Below are 23,008 nucleotides of genomic sequence, written 5' to 3'. Positions count from 1 at the left end.
CCCCATTGGGTGAGGGTCCCTGCTGGGGGGCTTGCCCAGTCTGCAAACAGTCATCAGCCCCTCACCCAGGCTGACCAGGCACCCCAGCAGGACCCCCATCCTGATCCGGGACACCCTTCAGGGCAAACCAGCCAGCCCCCACCTGTGCACCAGGCCTCTATCATATATAATAAAAGGATAATATGCAAATTGACCCTAACAGCAGAATGACTGGGAATGACTGGTCACTAAGACAAACACTGACCACCAGGGGGCAGACACTCAATGCAGGAGCTGCCCCCTGGTGGTCAGTGAGCTCCCACAAAGGGAGCTCTGCTCAGCCATAAGCCAGGCTGATGGCTGCCAGCACAGCGGTGGTGGTGGGAGCCACCCCGACCTCCTCAGCAGTGCTAACAATTTCCAACTGCAGCTTAGGCCTGCTCCCCGCTGGCAAGTGGACATCCCCTGCTGGGTCCCAGACTGGGAGAGGGTACAGGCTGGGCTGAGGGACCCGCCCAAGTGCACAAATTTTTGTGCACTGGGCCTCTAGTAATAAATAAAAGACAAGCATCTGCATAAACCCAGATTTCTCTGATATCAAATATACTCTCTCCACCTGTTCTTCGGACTGCCATAGATTGTATTTTGTTATAAATAGGGGCAACATACACATGTTTTGAGGTACTGTGTAACCCTATTTATTATTCTGACAGCTAACATTTTATATTAGAGAATTTTATACTAGAGAAATTTATTGAATTTATCATCAAAGAATGTGGATAATAGAGCCTGAAAGAAATAAAAGATAACAAAATTTTATACTAGTGGTGAGGTCAGAGAGCACCAATATAATAAAAGTGGTGGCTAAGAAGGCAGTTTTTAGTCCTAATGTTATGTAGGAGAAAAAGAGTCTAGAATGTAGGACAACTTCTATATTTACTGTAGCATCTTATATTTATTTTAAAGAAAAGTTATAATTCATTAATTTAAAAAGAAGGGAAACGATGTAAAAAATAAAATAAAATGAAAACCCATTATCAGATGAGGCAGGAAGAAATCACTGTTATTTTGCATATGTCATTTCAGTTATGTTTTTGTTCAACAAAATTGAGATCCTCATATATTTCACCTAATATCTTGTGCTTTGACTTCACAGTGCATAATGATGATTTCTCACTTCATTACATTGATTGATTTTCAAACATTAAAACCAATCTAGTGTTTTTGGAGAAATCTCCAGTTGGTTATGATGTATTATCCTTTTGGTGTACTTATTATTGGATTGCTTTGTATATTTTTAAAAATGATTTTTACATCTATGTTCATGAGAGAGACTGGTCTGTAATTTTCCCTTTTCCTAATATTATTTTGGTTTAATTATACTATCTTAACTATTTTTCTATTTTCTCACTTCTACATACCTTTTTCTGTCTTTTATTTTATTATTTTATTATCACTATTTCTCCTCTAATAGCTCATTAGTTATATACTTTTTTGGCTATTCTTTTAGTGCCTTACACTTTATTTATTAGAGTAATCTCTAAATTAGTAATTCTACTCATCCCAGAAATATCAATGACCTTAAAATTCTTTGCATCTGTTTAACTCATACTTCATTGTGATATGTATTCGTATTCTATATAAATGAAACTGCACTGGACATATTGCTATTATTTTATATATTCAACATTCACTTGGATTTACCTTTTCAATCTTTTTTATTATTTCCTGGATGTTTTCTTCTTAGATATTTTTTCTCTCTTATTAATTCATTTGAATGGTAAAGATTTTTTCTATGCCCCACATGTTCTTTTCTTCAATTTTTGAATAATTCTCGGTATTTTAATGAAATTTACCTCCTATCTTACCAGTCCCCTTTCTATGAAATCTATTTATTCAGTTCTTAGTTCAGTTATTGTATTTTTCTGTTCTAGATTTTTTTTTATTTAGCTATTTTTAAACAAATCCCTGCTCTCTGCTGAAATTCTTAATCATGTTTTTCATTTTCTGGAAAACAATCACAGTTGCTTTAATGTGTAGGTCTGGTAACCCTGGTATATGGATCTCTTGTATCTTGGTATTCTAAGCAATTTTTGGTTGAATGCCAACCAAAGTGATTTAAGAAAAGGCGGAGGAGACTCTGTATAATTGATATACTCTTCCAGATAGGGTTTGTATGTGTGTGTGTCAGTGTGTGTGTACGTGTGTGTGTGTGTGTGGGAGGGGGGGTGCTTAGGCCTTGGAAATATCACCTTCATCTAATCTGGAATTTATCAAATTATAAATAAATAAATAAATAAATAAATAAATAAATAAATGTGTGTGTGTGTGTGTGTGTGTGTGTGTGTATTCTTTTTACTTTATTCACAGATTCAGCATTTTAGAAATTAAAATTGACAACTGGGTTGTTTTCCTTCTTCTTTCTGGTCAATTCTGGACATAATGTTTTCTTCTCAGGTCTATAAAATGACTAAAAATTCTGTTTATATTCTTTACTTCTTGGCCCCAGTTTATGAAATGGAAAATTGCTCAAGGATACAAGTTGAGATGAATCTCAGATCTCTTTTGCACTTCATTTTGACTTCATCGCTTCTTCAAATTCTTACTTATTAATATATCTCCGATGCCTTCAAACAGATATTTTTTGGCTAGCTATTCTAACTGTTCTTATTGGAAAGATTGTTCTGAGTATGTCAGGGTGAGAAGCATAAGACATCTTCCTTTGTTTTAAATGCACATTCACATGTATTTTTAAAATTTCTGGTTATAACAGGTTTCCTTTTTTATACTTATCTCTTTTAGACATACATAATTTATTTTAGTGTATGTTACCAGGTAGGGATTTAACTTCTTTTGTCAAAGAATTATTCAAAAATTTAATGTTATTTATTTTAATCAGTTTTAATTAATAATATAAAGTGCCACTTTTATTATATTTTGCTTACAATATATGTTTTTTAATTTGTTGTGTTTTTGAATATTTTATTATGTTCAGTTGAACTGTTCTTCTATTCTTACTGGGCCATCATATTTTATTTTTTTACATCAAAATATGACTTAATATAAAAGCAGACAAGACCCAATATCATTGCTTTTATTCATAATGTTTATTTTAGATATACTTGATTTTAAAAGAGATGAAGTTTGGAATAACTTGTCTTCCAAAATTATTTTATTAGAATTTTCTGTTAGCCTTTGCTTTAATTGCAAGTGTATAGTAGTTTTTGCATGTTTTATTTAAGCTAGTTCTCTGAGTGGGTGGAATGAATCATGAGGCAATAACTGCTTCATTTTTTAAACATCCTGGTGTATCCAGTGCCTCGCATAGTATCTGGTAGACAGTTGCTACTCATTATCTCTTATTTGAAAGCATCAATGAATTCATAAGTTATTCTAGGAAAAATTGGTTTCTTTCCATATTAATTCTTTTCATGTATAAGCATATCCCTCTCCATCTAAACTATTATGATGACCCCTTTATAAATCAGTGTAAATTAATGAACTGTACCTTTCAAACTTTAATATGCATGCAAATTATAGGAATCTTCTGAATATGTAGATTCTGATTCAATAGGTGTGGGGTTGAACCTGAGATTCTGAATTTCTGATCATTGTTGATATTGCTGGTCCTTATATCATACATTAAGTAGAAAGGTCTAGAACCTTAGATAGGACTTCATGTGTAAGTTTATATTGTAACTAAATTAAGATCTTATGCTCACTGGTGAAGGTGTCTTCTCACTAATATATTAACAGTGATAATTTTTTTAAAATTAAGCAGCTAGAATTTGTATTCATTAAATGTATGTGCTATAATAGAGATCTATTTGAGGAAAAGTGGTATAGAAGGTGAGTGTGCACTATATTGGGAGGGAGCAAAATACAAGATAGGCTTGGAGAGGGAGGGACAGGTCAGCTTATCCTAACAAGCTTTACTTTAATCTAAGAGCCATGGAAAGACATCAAAGAGTTCTAAGCAAGAAAGTGAAATGAACAGACTTACATATTGAAAAGAATGCTCTATCTGATTAGGGCAGAAAACAGATTAGAGATGGGCAAAAGTGGACAAGTGGCTAACAATTTTAAATTCAAGTGTGAGTATAGGTTATTCTGGTGCCTTTAAGCACATTAATAAGATACTGTCATCAAATGGGAACTGGGTAACTCATGACCAAGCATCTGCACAACATGGAAATCAGTGACATATGGGCAATTTCCAGTAGAGCTGGAAATAAATGAAAAACATTTTTTTTTAAATTTGAGTAAATTCAAACCCAAAACACATCATATAGTTTTATTTTGGAAATACCTCCACAAAGTACAATTTAAGTCCTAAGAAATATACCCATACTTGATAATTTTCCCATACTTTTCACTCACCCTTGAAGGCATAAAGCATTATGTTGAGTTTTGCTAAGAATCCTAAAATACAGTCAAATATACTTTATTTGTGCTCATTTTCTTTCCAAGAGACTCAACAATTGCCATATTTTCTAGGAGCTACAGAGATCACAGTCAGAGATAAAGGAATTCCCCCACGAGTACTCTTGCTTTATAATTCCTCATGTCAATTGAAAACTGCAAGATATCAAAGAACATTAAGACTGGAATTTTTTTATGGTGTAACATTCTGAAAGACTGCTTATCTATAAAAAATTTAGCCATTGACAAAGTGAGTTAAAGAACTGTCTGAGAGGTGAGATTTGTGAGATCAGTGAAGCTCAAATCTTAGGTGCAGTGTGTATCACAAGAGAAACCAGGATGCTTCATGACAACAGCAATTAAGAAAATGGGGCTAGCCCTAAGAGAGACATTGTGACATTGAAATAACTGCCATTGAAATAATGAGTCAACATAAACATCATCTGAATAAAAGCAGATCTATATTGGGAAAATAATTTTAATTCTATCACTTCTTACAGTCATCTTCACAAGCATAGTAGCAAGTGACAAGAAAGCCTAAAATAAATACACCTGATAAACATGCCCATCCTTCTGATTATAACCTCAGAGAAAGAAAAAAACAAATCAGAAGGAAAATAATGTTAAAGTTTGTTAGTTTAAACAATCATGGGCGGCTCTGTCTCACACTTTACATTTTAATTGTCCAATGTCCCTGAGCAGCTGGTTGAGTTTTAGATTAGTTTTTAGGCATAAATCTCCTTAAATCTGTAAGTTCATTTTCTCGCCAATTAGTTTTGCAATTGATGCATTTTTGATGTCGGACTCTCCACCTGCTGGTCGCTTGTTGATGCTGGCAGGATGGCCATCCTATCTAGTGCCTGACTTTCATTATTGTCACTGTTTGAATGTAATATTACATTGACCTCCATAGCCAGCTACTCTATTTTTTAGCTTTTTGATAATTCATACAAGATGTCAAACTATTTTTTAAAAACCCAGAACCTTTCTTTTGAGGATGTCTACAAACATCGATCACTTGCAGCTCACCAAATATCTATTAAGGAACAATACCAATTATATTTTAAATGTCCTATGGAAAGGACTCTCATATGAATTTTTATTGACAGTCTGGCACCATAGTAGGAACTATAAAAGGGACATAATGAAGCTCCTATCTCTGAGTGGTTTAAAATCTTATTTGAGAAATGTTTGCATACACAAAATACTTGGTGAACAATAGAGTACACAGTTTAACAATATGTCAAAACATGTGGGGCACGTAGTGTGAGAAATCTTCTTTAGTCTCTCAATGAACCTATTGTTGTCATGGGTATTAAATAATTAGACCAATTGGCACACTGGTTTTTGGAAAAAAACAGGTGATATAAACTAATGCCTGGAGCCAACGTAGATACAACAAAGAGATAAACATTAAAAATAAATACTGCTAATATACTTTGAGATCATGATTTCATTTCTTTTGTATAAATACCCAGAAGTGGCATTGCTGGGCCTTACTGTAGCTATATTTTTAATTTTTTCAGGAACCACTATACTGTTTTTCATAAGGACTGAACCAATTTGCAATCTCACCAACAGTGTGCAAGAGTTCCAATTTCTCCACATCCTCTCCAACACTTGCTGTCTTTTGTTTTTCAGATAATAACTATCCTCACAGGTGTGAGGTGATATCTCATTTTTGTTTTGGTTGCACTTACCTCATGATTAGTGACATTCAGCATTTTTCCATATACTTGTTGACCATTTATGTCTTCCTTGGGGAAATGGCAGCACTAATCATAATAGCTAAGATGTAGAAACAACTGGAATGTCCATGAACAAATGAATAAAGGAAAGTTGGTATGCAATGGAGATATCTAAAATAGTCAAACTCATAAAAGCAGAGAGTAGAATAGTGGTTGCCAGGGACAGGGGGAGGGGGAAATGAGGAGCTACTAATCAATATGCATAAACTTTCAGACAAGCAAGATGAGTAAGTTCTAGAGATCTGTTGTGTAACATTGGACCTATGTATCGTCAACAATAATGCATTATACACTTAACATTTTTTGAGAGTAGATCTCATGTTAAAGTGTTCTTTCCACAATAAAACAAACTTTTGAAAAAAAGATTTAAAATGAATTCTGGTAGGAACACAGTTTAGGTAATCCAAATGCAAGTTTCCTCTGTGCTGCTGTGTCCTATTTAGCCTGGAGACCATCTGTGGGCTGTGAGCCCCTAAGCCCTCTGTACCCTAGCAAATAATGAGCATTCAGTATAGAACGCTCAGAACATTTTTAGTGCTGGAATTGTTTCCAAAAAGAGACTTTAATTTATGAGTGGAATTTTGATTTAAATAATTCTCGTTTCTTTCTACCAATAGAATACTAAATTGAGGCAGATAAATGTGTAAAGCATTAGCTATGTGATGACTCTTATTTCTTCATAACATTTTATACACACCATGTCAAAGCATGCAAACATATATTATGAATATTTATCTCCAAACATAACCTAAAACTTATCAATTCTGGAATATGTAATGGAATTACACTCTTTTGAGATTTCAGGTTTGGGGAGTGATGACTGAATGCATCAGGAACCCGGGTTAGTGAATGCTGCTGATTAATCTGGCTGAGCTCAGAGGTGAAATGTACATCTGGTTTCCTCAGTCAGCCTCTGGATAAGGAAGAAATAGATATGTAGGCACAGAATTTTCAAAATGTCTCTTTGTTCTTATGGAGTTGAGTTAGCCAATCAATGACCAAAAGAATGGTTATAGTGAGTAAATTCATTACACAGCACAGTGGTGATGAAGAAAGTCTGAACCTTGAAAAAATGTGTGTGAAATGAGTTAACAGAGTATTTAGAGACTTGGGGTGAGACTCATCATGTTGAAATGAATATGAGGTTATTTGCATTTTAATTTTAATAAGAATAGAAAATATCTTGATGTAGTTTATTTATATATGTCTACTCCATTTCATTTCCTTTACTAGTTCCACATTGTTCTATGATATTATTGTACATCTAATAGAAGAGCAGTAAGTCTAGTGATCAGACCAGAAATCTTATTAGGAACAAAAATAATAAGGAGATTATTTAGTTCAAAGTTTTAAAATATTTAAAAAGCTGTCAGGAAGAGGTTAGAGTAGAATTCTTAGAGAGGAAGATTTTATAGGAATATAGAGAAGAAATAACAAGTCAATAAATAAATTCTCCATCACCAGAATGGGCAACTTTGCGTAACAATGAGCACTTTTCAGCGGATGTGTTCCATCTGAGGTTAAAACTGCAGTTCTCAACATGTGGGTCGCGACCCCTTTGGCAGTAGAACGACCCTTTCACAGGGGTCGCATATGACCATCCTGCATATCAGATATTTACATGACGATTCATAACAGTGGCAACATTACAGTTATGAAGTAGCAACGAAAATAATTTTATGGTTGGGTCACAACATGAGGAACTGTATTTAAAGGGCCAGAAGATTGAGAACCACTGGGTTAAAAGAATGTAAGATGAAGAAAGATTGTGTTACAGGATCTCTGTAGTTCCTTCCAAATTATAGATGCCAAGATGAAAATAATTTTTGTTCATGACAGCGGATGATTTATGGAGCTTAAGATAACTGATAATTTACTAAGTAGAGTTTGAGAAATAGAGTTCCTTTGGGAGCTATTCATCTGAATTAAAGTCCCTTGAGTTAGAATGTGAGAGTACTGAGTTGGGAGGTCAGAACATCTGGGTTTGGACTCTGGCTTGGATGACTATATAACCTGCATTTAACTTCTGATGGTCTTAAGACCTTGGCTATAGCCCAGCCAGTGTGGCTCAGTGGTTGAGAATTTACCTATGAACCAGGAGGTCATGGTTCGATTGCCAGTCAGGGCACATGCCCAGGTTATAGGCTCTATCCCCAGTGTGGGGTGTGCAGGAGGCAGCCCATCAATGATTCTCTGCTATCATTGATGTTTCTCTCTCTCTCTCCCTCTCACTTTCTCTCTGAAATCAATAATATATATATATATATATGATCTTGCTATAAAATGTTACACTCTTTATTACTAGGTGTCCTTCAGTTTTAAATTTCACAATTTCCATGAATGTGCAACCATTAGCTCCCTTATTCTTCCTCTAACCATCTTCCTTAGTTGATTCTCCCACTGTCATATTCTTGAACCCAATTGCTCAATGAAACCACCTGTATCAATGCCCCAAATTAATATCATATATATATATGTGATATCATATATATTTGTAAATATGTATTTATTTAAAATGTATCCTTACTGTGATTTTTAATCGAGCAAAAAAAAAAATACTACATTTACATATGTCTTCAGAAAGACTAATGATGTGTCTTAAGTTATAAATTGGCCTCCTAAACTGTTATTAATATAACCAGATTTTAAAATTATGACTATTTGATACTTAAAGAATTTGTCAGGCCCCAGCTGGTTTGGTTCAGTGGATAGAGCGTCTGCCTACGGACTCAAGGGTCCCAGGTTTGATTCTGATCAAGGGCATGTACCTTGGTTGCGGGCACATACCCAGTAGGGAGTGTGCAGGAGGCAGCTGATCGATGTCTCTCTCTCATCGATGTTTCTAACTCTCTATTCCTCTCCCTTCCTCTCTGTAAAAAATCAATAAAATATATTAAAAAAAGAATTTGTCAGCCATAGAAATTTAATATGCAAGGATAAATTTATACCTAAATACAAAACAAATGTGCATAGAAACCCCCCCCCACAAAAAATGGATGTTCATTTCTGTCTGTCTAATTTTGTAAAAAATCTTAATGTTTCAGGCTAAAAGACACTGTTTTTCTAGTTAAAGATATAGTGGCTACAGTTATTAAAGAACAATTAACAGAATTGCATGCATCTTCAAAAATGCTTTATTGGCAACATTTCTTTGAAGATAAAACCGATTATCTGATTTTATTAATAGAGGAGTTGTTTTATATTCTATTTTACAGATAGGGGAAACCAGATTTCAAAGAGGTTAAGTAATTTTCCTAAAAGAGATCAAACACAATAAGACCTGAAAATAGATTACTAATATATTTGGCAACTGTAAAATCGGCTATCAGAGTCACTAACTCCACATTCATTGTCTCCCCAGGTTGAAAGAGCTTGACTTCATTTTATACATTTAATTTGATATTCTTAACATAATTTCTTTTAACGTTTAATTACTTATTGAAGATGAAAGCTCAGCTTGACTTCAGAGTGATCTTTCCTTATCTAGCAAAGTGATTTGTCATTTGAGAATTATATTTTAAATTAAAATCAAATTAAATTAGAGTAAAACTCAAGTAAAAAAAACTGAGCTCCCCTTTTGTTTTTTAAAAATAAACTTTTAACTACTTTATGACAGTAAATATTCAAAATTTAATTGTTTTTGTGTTCAGAAATCTTTACAAAAGGTGTCTCCTAGACAGAGTGCATATTTTAATGAAGTTAATTAGTGTGGTATTGAATGCTAGGCACTCTAGTAATCTATGGGACTGCTTCAAGACAGACAATTAAGCTCACATATTTGCTTCTATCCACAGAAAACATCCTTTTAAATGCCCAGATGAGCACAAAGTAGACAAAATTACATTCCAGTGCTGAAAAAAAGAGGATAATATCTATTCTCCAGAAGCTTTGAGGTCTTTCTGGAGACTACAGTACACAAAGGATTGGAGTTAAAGGAATAAAGACTATCTTTACAGTCAAAATAGTTAAAGGATGGATCCTTTGAGGATGTAAGCACCTAAGATTCCCTCAATAAAAGCCCAAATCTGGAAAATAGCAATTTGAAGATCTGAGGAAAAAATATCTACACTAATAAAAGAGAAAGATGCAAATTGACCAAACCATCGCACGCCCACCGGCCAATCAGGCGTGCGTATGCAAATTAACCCAACAAAGATGGTGGGTTAATTTGCATACGCAGGCGCCCAGCGGCTGGGGGCAGGGCGGGGTGGGATGCTTGCATCGTCGCCATGGCTAACTACGCAGGCCTTTCACAGTGCCCCAGCTGTTCCGGGCCTCTGGGCAGCTTGGGAAGGTGGAAATGCAGCTCAGGGCCAGAGCAAAGGCAGTGCCGGCAGCCAGGGGAAGGAAGGCCCATTCTTGCATGAATCTTTGTGCATTGGGCCTCTAGTATATTCATAAATTGCTGGTAGGAGGGCAAACTAGTACATTTTGATGGACATTTTGGCAATACTAGCTATATCAAAAGCTTGATAATTTGCAGAATTTTTGTTTAAATTATTTGACCAATGTACAAAAAGGATGCTCATTGTAGCATGCTTTATACTGTTGTAAATGATTAGGAAAAAAAAATCTACATTTTCACAAATAAAATATCAATTAGATAAATCATGGTAAATTAGTATAACAAACTATGCCACTAAAGGATAGATCTAATTGGGTAAATATGAAGAGCAAATGAGATTGAGTGACTGTCTAGTAGGTTCAATCTTGTGTGAATCTGAGGTCCCCACATCTATGGAAATTGAGTCATTTCAATAGTATACAGTGAGGTAAACATGCAGATTATAAAATCATTTATAGCACAATCTCCAATTTATATAAATATATATTTCAATTGCCTAATAGAATGACAGCAAAATATGAAGACTACTTATCTGCAGTTTATAGGATTCATGAGGAATTTCCTTTCCTATTAATTAGCAGTAATTTCTAATTTTTTCTAAACTAATATGCTTGAATAAAATCAAATAGTTTTTTTTTAAATTATGTGATCTGTGAATTTTAAAATAAGATACTGTGCAGCATTCAAGAGACAGAATTTAGTATATTACGAAGCCGTTTGTGCACTCCTTGATCCCACAAACTAGAACACGCTGTTCCATAACCAAATCCAGGAGGGACAAGCTACTGTGTCACCCGAACGATGCAAACATATTGAGCCTAACCAGAAACTGGCTCATTTGAGGCTTTTATGGCACACAGGGACAGAAAGTAGTTCGCCTAATTTCCGCATGCTCCTTTCATAGTGTTTATCTTTTATAAGGTTATTTGGAACAGTTGCTAGCCACCTGTCAATAATGTGGCCTTTTATAGACTCAGCTTTATATTGTTCTCGTGCCCTTGACATATAAAACGCAATATTAGAAGAAGTCAGTGTTGAATATGTTGAGCAAAATACTAATTTTAAATTTAAAAGGCCATCTTTTGTAGACCGAAATAAAGAGAGTTTAGAATGACATGAAGAGGGTAGGCATGTTGTAAAACCCTCTTTAGCGGGAGTGAAAAACTCATTTTTATCAACATTTTTGGAAAGTTAGTTAAGAATTATATTTAAAGCACTAGCCTATGGAAAAATAAGCCAAGTAGCACTCATTTAAAGTTGTTATAACAATTTTGCATAATCTTGTATCAGTTCCAACTGAAAATATTTCTATTGTGAGCCTATCAGTGACATATTTGGATATCTAAACAGTCGCTTCAGATTTTTTTTTACTGGAATAAGACATCCAGCATTTCTTTCTTGGTTTACATAGTATCTGTCAGGCTAAATGTTCTACATATATATTTTTGACCTACATCCTAGAAGTATGTTTGCATGATACTAAATGAATACAATCCCACAGATCTGCGTGCAGAAATACATTTCCTCTTATAAAGGGACATTATCCAAGGCCTTAAGTAAAAAGGGGCCTATCCTTTGTTTTGTGCAGTTGGAGTCCAAGTTCCTTTATGTTATAGTGAACAAGAACAATAAATGAAGCAAGTTTTAACCCCAGGGAAATTCTTTCTGTTCTTATTAAAAAGCAAACATCTCTGTATGCGCGCGTACACACACACACACACACACACACACACACACACACACACACAAACACACACACATGAACAAACACACACCACCTTTCCAACTCCATCCCTTCCCACTCTTAGTAATAGGAGGCAGAGAGCTACAATTTACCATTATGCAGAGATATAGGAGTTCAATATCACAGTCCCCTATTGTACTTGGGAGAGGATTTCTTTGTGTTTTCCTTGATAGAGTTTGCATATTGTGCTTTCAGTTTGCCCTTTGAAACATTTATTCTCCATGACACAGGGTAGCTAATTGGGCTAACAATCTTAGCTGTCAAGAGCAATTTTAGATGTGGTACCCTTTCTGTTCATTGTGTGATTATTTTAAAACTGCTGGAGGAAAGAAGGAGACAGCCCTTCATCGGGTCTACGATGGTAAAGATCTGATTTTTCAAAAGGGTCTGTTAATTGGACATGTGTAATACCCAAGGTGCAATGAAAAGATAAGACAGCAGTTAAAGCCTGCAAAGTGAATGAGTTTTTTTCAGGTTCACTTGTGATTATTTTGCCACCTCCACTTTGGCTGGTGCCCTCATATGTTTTAACTCCCTTCAGCCTAGCCCTAGCGGGTGTTTTTATAGATCTCCGTGGAATTTTCTCAGGATTGCCTGTCTTCTGGTTTTCAATATAAATATACTTGGAATAAAATAAGCCCAACATGTTTACCTATGCATAGATGATTAATAGGAATCTGTGATGATATTTTTGGAATGAAAATTGAATTGTATTTGTATTTAGAATGTATGCTTTTTCTAGTTATCTAAGTAAACCATAGATATGCTTACTCATTATCAATGTATGAAATACTGTAGAAGTTTTCTTGAACTCAATTTCTTTCTTTCTGTTGTTATTGTCATCAAATATATGGTACAATTAAGTATTTTTTTCTTTATTGATTAAGGTATCATATATGTGCCCTTACCCTCCCTCCCACTACCTCCCATCCCCCCCCACTCATGCCCTCACCCCCCTGGGGAGAGATCAACCAAGTATTTTTAAGTGCCAAATTTACAATTTGCTATAAAAATTTTAAATGTTTACTTTGAGGCTAAAAGACTAACTTCTTAATAGTCCTAATCTGATTAATCAGTATAATTTCACAATTAATACAAAAGATTAGAAAACAATAAATATCAAGAAGTTCCCACAAGTTATATCTGGAATTTAGACTCTGAATTAATGCAAGACACTTACATTGTGAAATTTAGATGTAACAGCATATAACTTCTAACTTGAAAGGCTAACATAAATCTATCTTTATATGCGGTATTTAGGGTAGGAAATAAGGATTACTGATTTGGTCAAGCACAGTGGGGAAAAGGAATAAGTACCAAAGATATGTGGAATTAACTGTAAAATTTTATACATATTACTATGTTCCCTTATTGAAAAGGATCCTATGTTCTGGGATTCCTAAACTGAATATTTACAAAATATCGAGAGAGCATTAACACATTTATAAGTATACATTTTTCTTTGACACATTAAAAATAAGATTAAAATATCATCAGGCATTGTATGTGGGCAGATGTAACAAACTCACTGGCTTTCTTACCTCAAAGTGTTGACATCAGCACTCTGGGAAGACTGTTTCTGTAAATGCATTTCAAGTCCTTTATAACTTTTCACATATGAGATTCATAAAGCAATGATGTATAGGTATGCCAAATAAACAGTTCTTATTTTCATGCAATAATGGTTAGCACAATATTTTCCGTTGATCTCTTTTCTATTTATAAACCCATTGTTCCATTTGTAACAAAGATAACATTATCAAATTATAAACACTTTGATATATAAATAAAAGTAAATGTTTACATTAAATATCATAAGCACATTCTTCATATTTTATTCGTTGTGGTTTAATTATTTTGTATAGACATACCTAAGTCTTGAGCTCTAAAATCTAGGCTAAATCATAAAATTAAAAGGCAGAAATAGAATCAGAAATCAAGGTTTGGTTATTCATTCAAGATGTGAACTTGGCAAATCACTTCCCCTTCTTGTCGCCAGTTCTTTTCATTCATAGAGTGAATCTGTTGGCTTCATTTAGTGGTTTTCATTTTACAGCAATAGAAACAATTTGTCAGACAAAATCTCATGCATAATCTCAAAATGTATAAAAATAAATAATAACAATGGAACTTTTCTTAAAGCAGCAACAATGCAGATTCAGAAAGGAGGGCAGAAAGGTGAGGTTAGGAGACCCTGAAGTCCAACCCTATATGCTGGTCAGCACCTTCCCATATGACCTATTAAAGATGGCTCTAGGCTACATCAAATAATTTATCAAATTCCATGGAGCACATTTTGAAAATCACGCAATTATGTGATCATTATGTTTCTTTAAAATTTCAAAATTATATAATTGTCAATTTCATAAATGGAACAGATTTGTCTGTTAAAGTACTGAAGTCCTATTATCTTCCGACACAAAAAGAGAGAATAATGCATTAGGATTTCGATCTATGCTAAAAAGGATTCAAAAGTAAAAGGCCCACATTTCACACTAGAGCCACTAACTTAAGTATCCCATCATACTGCTCTATAATACCAAATAGGTCACACCTAGGAAATGAATAGATTGAAGAAACTCCAAATAACCCTTCAATGTTCAGAAAATTGCATAGTCTTTTAATTAAATTTAAATTCTTTCATCTATTTTTATACTTCACTGGGGAAATGAGAGAAATGATAAATTCAAAGGCAGAATGTGCTTAAATGATGATTTCCACTTTGATTACCAGAAAGTAAACACTTCTGACAGCATACACATATAAAACTCCTAGAGGCCCAGTACACGACTTTTGTGCACTCGGGGCAGGGGGGGGGGGGGTGGTTGGGTGCCTCAGCCCGGCCTGCACCCTTTCACAGTTCAGGAGCCCTCAGGGGATGTCCGCCTGATGGCTGCAGTTGGACATCCTTACCCGGACATCCTTATCGCTGCCACGGAGGCGGGCCGCTGCGCTCGCCAGCCATCAGCCCAGCTTGTGGCTGAGTGGCGCTCCCCCTGTGGGAGTGCACTGACCACCAGGGGGCAGCTCCTGCATTGAGCATCTGCCCCCTGTGGTCAGTGTGTGTCATAGCGACCGGTAGTGACACTGTTCGGTCTATTTGCATATTACCCATTTATCCCATAATATTAGACTCTTAGTCACAATGTATAGTAATAGAAAATGAGGCAGAACAGAGCATATTCTACAAAATAGTTAATTGCTCGGAAGAAGAAAAGCCTTGGGAGACTAAGTTCTTCACATGGGTCCTTTTCTTTCCCAGTTACTTATGTGGGTGATGGTTATGAGGCAGGAGTAGAGTTTTCACTGTGACTAATTTCTGATGTCCTCTATGAGCATAGGCTAACAACCTAAAATTAAGGAAATGACTAAAAGCAAACTTCTAATAATCCCCAAAGGACCCAGAGTGAAATTGCCCCAGCAGTTACCTGATATAGCTAGCATGACACAGTTGCCCTGAGTGCAAATCATTAATTTGCTAAAATTCTGTACGGAGACCTACTTTATCACACTTCAGGGAAGTTCCTGTACTAGATCTTGAAGTGTCTTTCTGGAACGTAAAGCAGCCTATAGTTTCCTTATGGTAGCACTGTTAACTCTTGTGTCATGTTTAGGTCCATGGGGCCGATGCATGGGAGACGATTGTGGTCCAGGAGGCATCCAGACCCGGGCGGTGTGGTGTGCGCATGTGGAAGGATGGACGACGTTGCATACAAACTGCAAGCAGGCCGAGAGGCCCAGCAACCAGCAGCATTGCTTCAAAGTTTGTGACTGGCACAAAGAGCTGTACGACTGGAGGCTGGGAGCCTGGGATCAGTGCCAGCCTGTGATCTCCAAAAGCCTGGAGAAGGCCCTGGAGTGCGTGAAGGGGGAGGAAGGCATTCAGGTGCGAGAGGTCACGTGCATGCAGAAGGAGAAAGACACGCCCGCCGAGGATATCATTTGTGAGTACTTCGAGCCCAAGCCGCTCCTGGAGCAGGCCTGCCTCATCCCCTGCCAGCAGGACTGCATCGTGTCTGAGTTTTCCGCCTGGTCCGAGTGCTCCAAGACGTGTGGCAGTGGGCTCCAGCACCGGACACGCCACGTGGTGGCACCGCCCCAGTTCGGGGGCTCGGGCTGCCCCAACCTGACGGAGTTTCAGGTGTGCCAGTCCAGCCCGTGCGAGGCTGATGAGAGCCCGCACAGCCTGCACGTGGGGCCCTGGAGCGCGTGCGGGATGCCCCACCCCAGGCAAGTGAGGCAGGCAAGGCGGCGTGGGAAGAATAAGGAACGGGAACGGGACCGAGGGAAAGCGGTGAAGGATCCAGAGGCCCGGGAACTCATTAAGAAAAAGAGAAACAGGAACAGACAGAATCGTCAAGAGAACAAATACTGGGACATCCAGATTGGATATCAGACCAGAGAGGTTACGTGTACGAACAAGACGGGGCAAGTTGCTGATTTGAGGTAACATTTCCTTACCATTAACTACTCCGTGTCTCTCTGTCAGGACGTTGGGCCAGAGAGGCCTTCAGACATGCTCTGCTAACTCCTGAAACCCACATGCACACAACCCAGGGTGCAACGTTTAGCACTTTAAGCTTTGTGGGTTTCCTGGCATTATTTCTATTTTGCTCATGCTTAGCAGTGTACAACTTGAGCTCATTTCAATTTTCTTGTTAAAATGAGAGATTCTCTGAGAGCTGATACTGCTTCTTTAGGTCAATAGTGCTGTTTACACCTATAATGGGAAAATACAAATACATAAAGGCCAGAGTTTGGGGATTTTGAATTCAGATATTTATTTTACTTAGAATAAGACACACTTGTAATCTCTCCAAGTTTATAGTATTTTGATAATTACCCCATAAACAAAATCTAAACAACAACCCAGGGAGCTATAGCTAAGAATAATTCTCTTCCACATTTTATAAAATGGAATAACTTTCCCCAGAGAAGAAAAGGGGAAATCAGCAGAAATTAAGATAAGCAGATGGTATTTAATCATGAGTTTTCTAGTTTAGAAAATATGTAATTAATTGACTGCATTTTCTAGACCAGAATTATTTGTCAAATTACCTCTGAGTAAATAATGACAATATTATGAAACAACTTTCTCATGTGAGCTTTATTGTGAAAATATTCATTGAGGATCATTCACTGAGGATGAGCTACACTCGCAGTGGTTCTCAACCTGTGGGTCGCGACCCCTTTGGCAGTCGAACGGCCCTTTCACAGGGGTTGCCTAAGACCATCCTGCATATCAGATATTTACATCACAATTCATAACAGTAGCAACATTACAGTTATGAAGTAGCAACGAAAATAATTTTACGGTTGGGTCACAACATGAGGAACTGTATTTAAAGGGCCACAAGGTTGAGAACCACTGAGCTAAAGGATTTGATGTTTTTCGGATATTCTGAATTCTGCTTTTGGATAAGCCATACCATCTGGGAGTAGCTTAGGTGGATAATTTGCATAATTGCCTTTTCTGAAATATTTATGCAGTTATGATTTGGACTGAACTGAGAGAAATTATGGTAACGTCATTCAGAATTTTATTTCATATATATTGTAGAAATGACATTGAAATGTCAACCTACTTCATCACACATCTGTTCTTTAATTAAAAGCATGTAAGAAACTTCTCTGCAGTCTCAACCCAGTGCTTCTGGTGAGCAGCTGGGTTGTTTTCCTTATGGCCCCTGAAAGTCCTGTAACAGATGACATTTTCCTCTTTACCTTGGCTGTTGGGAACATAATAGGACTGTGTGACATGCATGTTGTATGCTAACATACTCCATTGGCTTCGTCTGTTTCTCATACTCATTTTTCTTCGCTCATTTTTGCCTAGTGTTTTGCTGTCTACAGCTTTTGAAAGTTGGTTTGAAGCCTTTTTCATTGCAGGATATAGTGTAAATTAATGAACAAACAAACAATTGACTTATCTAAGACAAGAATTTCTCTCAGTATAGCATTGTTCTAGTCACTGATTTTAGGATATTTGCTACTCCCTCCCCTCTTTGGACTGACACAGTTGTATTTTCTCTCAGCCCTACAGTAATTTGCTCTTCCTCGATTTTGGTGTTGTCAGCCCAACTCCTTTCCTGGCCTTGCTAAGGGCTGCTTGCTCTCCTGCCTACATTGTCTAGGTTCTTTAAAACTCCTTATGTGTGTGTGTGTGTGTTCACCTCTGATTCTGTGTCAAGTATACTTTCAAGTCAGTCCCTGTTTTTATTATTTTATGACTGTCCTTATTCTGCTGATTTCTTGAGTCTCCAAGACAACCTAAGTTATCTCCTGATGTCACTGAGTTAACATGGTGTAGACATTTAATTTAATGTTGACTACTCAATTAAGAGTGTAATCAGGATAGTACCTCCTACTGCATAGAGCCTCACATACCCATGCAGCTGTTCGAAATAAATATATTTAAAAATCTGTAGATCATTTATTTATCAGGTACTTGTATTAGCAATACCATATCTAATTATTCTAATAAAATGATAGTGCATGTATGTTGTAACTTATTAGGGCATAGGTGAAACGTTAGGTTCAACAAATTTGTTATTAAATTTTTCTTATTTAAGAATCTAATCTAATAAAAGAGAAACATGCAAATTGGCCACACTTCTGCTACGCACCAAGCCACACCCACCAGCCAATCAGAGCGACTATATGCAAATTAACCCAACCAAGATGGCGGCTGGCAGCCACGGAGCTGGAGTAAGCAGAAGCCTTGGTTGCCCCGGCGATAGAGGAAGCCAAGCTTCCTGCCTGCCCTGGCCCTCTGTGGCCTCCTCACAAGGCAACAAAGTTTCAATTATAGAAGATAAATAAATCCCAGATACCTGCTTCCAGCCAGCCTCCACTGGGAGCTTGGGTGGCTGGGGGCCGTGGCCAGCCTGCAACTAGCCATCAGCTTCTCACCCAGGCTGGCCAGGCACCCCAGTGGGGACCTGCCCCCCCCCTGAAAGGCCTGTGGACTGCCGGGGTCCAACCCCAGCAGGTTCAGGGGTTCCCAAAGGCGTAGACAGAGTCGGCGAAGACTATCCACCCTCTTCCTATGGTGGAGTCCTATCTGTCCCGAGTGCAGGGCGCTTACCTAGGGGGTCCCTGTTCGGGCGCCAGATGCAGGGGTCCAGCCCCAGCGGGTCCAGGGGTCCCCAAAGGTGTGGACGGAGTCGGCGAAGAAGGAATGACACGGAGGCAGCGCTCAGTTGATCAGCAGCCTAGCCAGGATCTCTAGCCCGGATCTCCAGCCAAGTTCTGGTCTGGATCTCCAGAGAGGTTCTGCTTAGGATCTCCAGCCAGGTTCTGTCCAGGTTCTCCAGCCAGGTCCAGTCACCAGGTTCTAGTCAGGTTCTCTTGCCATGTTCTATAGTCAGGTTCAGTCCAGGATCTTTTGCCATGTTCTCTCCAGCAAAGTTCTTCTGTCTCCAGGCTCCGTGTAGGTTCTGTCTTCTGAATTCTGACTTCTAAGTTCTGTGTTCTAAGTTCTGTCTCTTGCTGTCTTCTTACATCTGTATTTATACCAGTTGATTCCAATCCTATCAATCTCTATTCCAAAGGTTAGGGCGTTTCTTATCTCCATTCCAGGGAGTAAAGATTATGTAGCTTAAGCATGATTGTTCATAGTTAAAGTGATTAATTACCCGCCTGGCACTTAGTTGAGGGGTTTTATTCCCTCCCTAACTTAAGGGGAAAATCCCTACCTGGGGATTCAACCTTTCTCGGAGAGGTGACCTTGGTTAAAACACAGCGCCAAGAAGGTGAGCAAACATATTAAGAACCGTATGCCATATATGCCAGGTCCCTTGAAACAGCAAGGATGGAACGGCTCCCGGCAGTGGACAACCTGCAAACAGCCAACAGCCCCTCACCCAGGCTGGCCAGGCACTCTAGCGGGGACCCCCACCCTGAAGGAGGTGTGGCCAGTCTGAAAACGGTCCTCAGCCCCTCACCCGTGCTGGCCAGTCACCCCAGCAGGACCCCCACCCTGATCCGGCACACCCTTCAGGGCAAACCAGCCAGCCCCCTCCCATGCACCAGGCCTCTATCCTATATATTAAAAGGGTAATATGCAAATTGACCCTAACAGGATGGCTGGGAATGACTGGTCACTATGACACACACTGACCACCAGGGGGCAGACACTCAATGCAGGAGCTGCCCCCGGTGGTCAGTGCGCTCCCACAGGTGGAGCTCTGCTCTGCCACAAGCCAGGCTGACGGCTACCAGTACAGCAGTGGTGGTGGGAGCATCTCTTGCCTCCTCAGCAGTGCTAAGGATGTCCAACTGCAGCTTAGGCCTGCTCCCCGCTGGCAAGTGGACATCCCCCAAGGGCTCCCAGGCTGCCAGAGGGATGTCTGACTGCCAGCTTATTCCCAATCCCCCGGGAAGCGGGCCTAAGCCAGCAGGTGGTCAACCCCCGAGGGGTCCCAGACTGCGAGAGGGCACAGGCCGGACTGAGGGACCCCCCCCCCCCCGAGTACACAAATTTTTGTGCACCGGGCCTCTAGTTATATATAAGAATATACATGAATAATCATATATGATTAGGAAAGTTAATGTGTTAGTAAAGAAGAGACAAAAACCAGGTATTTTGCCCTAAATTTTGCTCAAATATTAGAGTACAACAGTTGAGCTTCTAAAATGAAAAGTAAATGGATCACACCATCAAAACACAAGGCCACAGACTATGGACTCAGTGATTAAATTTAAAGTGTCTCCTCATATCAAATTGAGAAAAAATTTTATCATGAAAGAGGGTGAAAAATTAATTACTATGGCTTAAAAATCTTATTACAATAACTAAATGAATTTAGATAAATAAGCCTATGAGTATTGTTGAAATAGTTTGTGGGCAAATAAAAATTTTAGCAGACTTACTGCTAGAACTTTCAAGTTAAAGAAGATAGATCTGCCCTGCTTCTGTTTTATAAACAGACTGAAATCAATAAGAATAAAAATGCAAACAGAAATCTCATTCTTTTATGTTAATAAGAAACAATCATAGTCCCAAACCACTACTGGCAGAGAAGATTTGGAGAATGTGGTAAAATTAGATGGAACTGACGGATGAAACTTAGAGCAGCACTATGTCTTTGCAGCTTTTATGAACTCAAAATCTCTGAGTAGCCTGAACTTTCTAAGGGGCCAAGCCAATGATACCACCTTGTGCATGGCCTGGTCTGTGTTAGTGAATGGGCTGCTGAAGAGTCTCTGAGTTCTGTTTGAAGACAGAATGGCATAATAGACAGGCCTGAACAAGGAAACTCACTGTGCTGTTACCACCAAGGAGAGGCTATCTGTTTGAGGGACTGAGGGATTAAAGTTTGATGACCAGTGTATGGGAAATCTATCTTCCTTGCAGTTTTGTTGGAAACCTAAAACTTCTTTAAAATTAAAAAAAAACTATTAAAAAAACTGGGTAAAACATGAAGAGGAGAATGGTTTTGTAACCCCTAAAATACTGACACTTTGGAGTATTTTTCTATCATTTTGTTATCAATTTTATTTTCTTACATCTTTATTTAAATTCAGCCTTACCATTTCAAATAGTAATGAATAATATGCAAGTCGTTTTCTATTTTTTTTAAACTTAATGATTTTCTGACATACTCTTTCAACTTCAAGATTAAATCTGTTAAGCAGTAAATTGTATTTCTTTTCAACACAATCAGTCTCTTCATTTCTGATTCCTATTTTACATTAGAATACTAGTTGTTGGCCCTGGCTGGGGAGTTTAGTTTGTTAGAGCATCATCATGCTACACCACGATTTCAGATTCAATCCCTGGTCAGTGCACATACAAGAATCAACCAATGAATGCATGAACAGGTGGAACAACAAATGGGCCTTTCTCTTTCTCTCAAATCAATTTTTTTAAAAAATATATATTTTATTGATTTTTTACAGAGAGGAAGGGAGAGAGATAGAGAGTTAGAAACATCGATGAGAGAGAAACATCCATCAGTCGCCTCCTGCACACCCCCCACTGGGGATGTGCCCGCAACCAACGTACATGCCCTTTACCGGAATCGAACCTGGGACATTACAGTCTGCAGGCCGACGCTCTATTCACTGAGCCAAACCGGTTACGGCTCAAATCAATTTTTTTAAAAAGGAAAACTAGTTGTTAACTACTCCATTCTTTTCTTTAAGGATTGCTCTCCAGAACAGAGATATAAAAGTTTGAATATAAAACTATTGGCTTTACAAAGGCCTGAAAATTCATTGAATCAATAAGAGAGGAATTTAAGTAATGGATAAGTAGGGGAAATAAGTACTAAATAAGAATAGGGAAACCTATGTACTCATGGCTACACAATGTTGAATAAGTCATTTAAACTTTCTGGGATTCAATTTTCTCATCCATAAACCATATGTGTATGTGTGTAGGGGGTGGGGGAGCAGGGAATGAATAGTGATGTTCAAGAGAAGGATGGAGTTGAAAAATCTCTAAAAGCTTCCAATTTTTGTGATTCTAATGAACCCTGAACAAAAATCATAGCTAAAGTTGTGGATATAAAATCCTATATATCTTTAATGGTAGAAAGTTAGTTAATTTTTCACATCCTCCACAAACCAGTTCAGAGTAGAACATGGAGACAAATTTATACATATGTAGAAAATATGGAAGAAGACAGCTCTCAGTAGTCTTGAAAGTAACTGCATGGTTTTACTCACCGGATGTGCCATGCATGCGATCCTGAGGGCTCATTCCCACATCATGACTTCGTGAATAGTAAAACTGCAAAAAGAAGGGAGTAAATTGCCCACTAT

The 23,008-nt window shown here is 37.9% G+C and overlaps 1 protein-coding gene across 1 annotated transcript in view; it reads left to right on the top strand.

The window, feature by feature from the left end:
- Positions 1–23,008, top strand: part of THSD7A (thrombospondin type 1 domain containing 7A) — a 316,639-nt gene that overhangs the window by 98,196 nt on the left and 195,435 nt on the right. Inside the window, exon 2 of the mRNA XM_059712436.1 lies at positions 15,853–16,684. Within this exon, the coding sequence (XP_059568419.1) occupies positions 15,853–16,684 (832 nt within the window). The remainder of the gene's footprint in view (positions 1–15,852; positions 16,685–23,008) is intronic.

The sequence above is a fragment of the Myotis daubentonii genome, chromosome 10 (genome assembly GCF_963259705.1).
Source record: "Myotis daubentonii chromosome 10, mMyoDau2.1, whole genome shotgun sequence".
Lineage (NCBI taxonomy): Eukaryota > Metazoa > Chordata > Mammalia > Chiroptera > Vespertilionidae > Myotis > Myotis daubentonii.
Note: the sequence above shows the minus strand (reverse complement) of the source record. Positions and strands in the feature narration are given on the sequence as shown.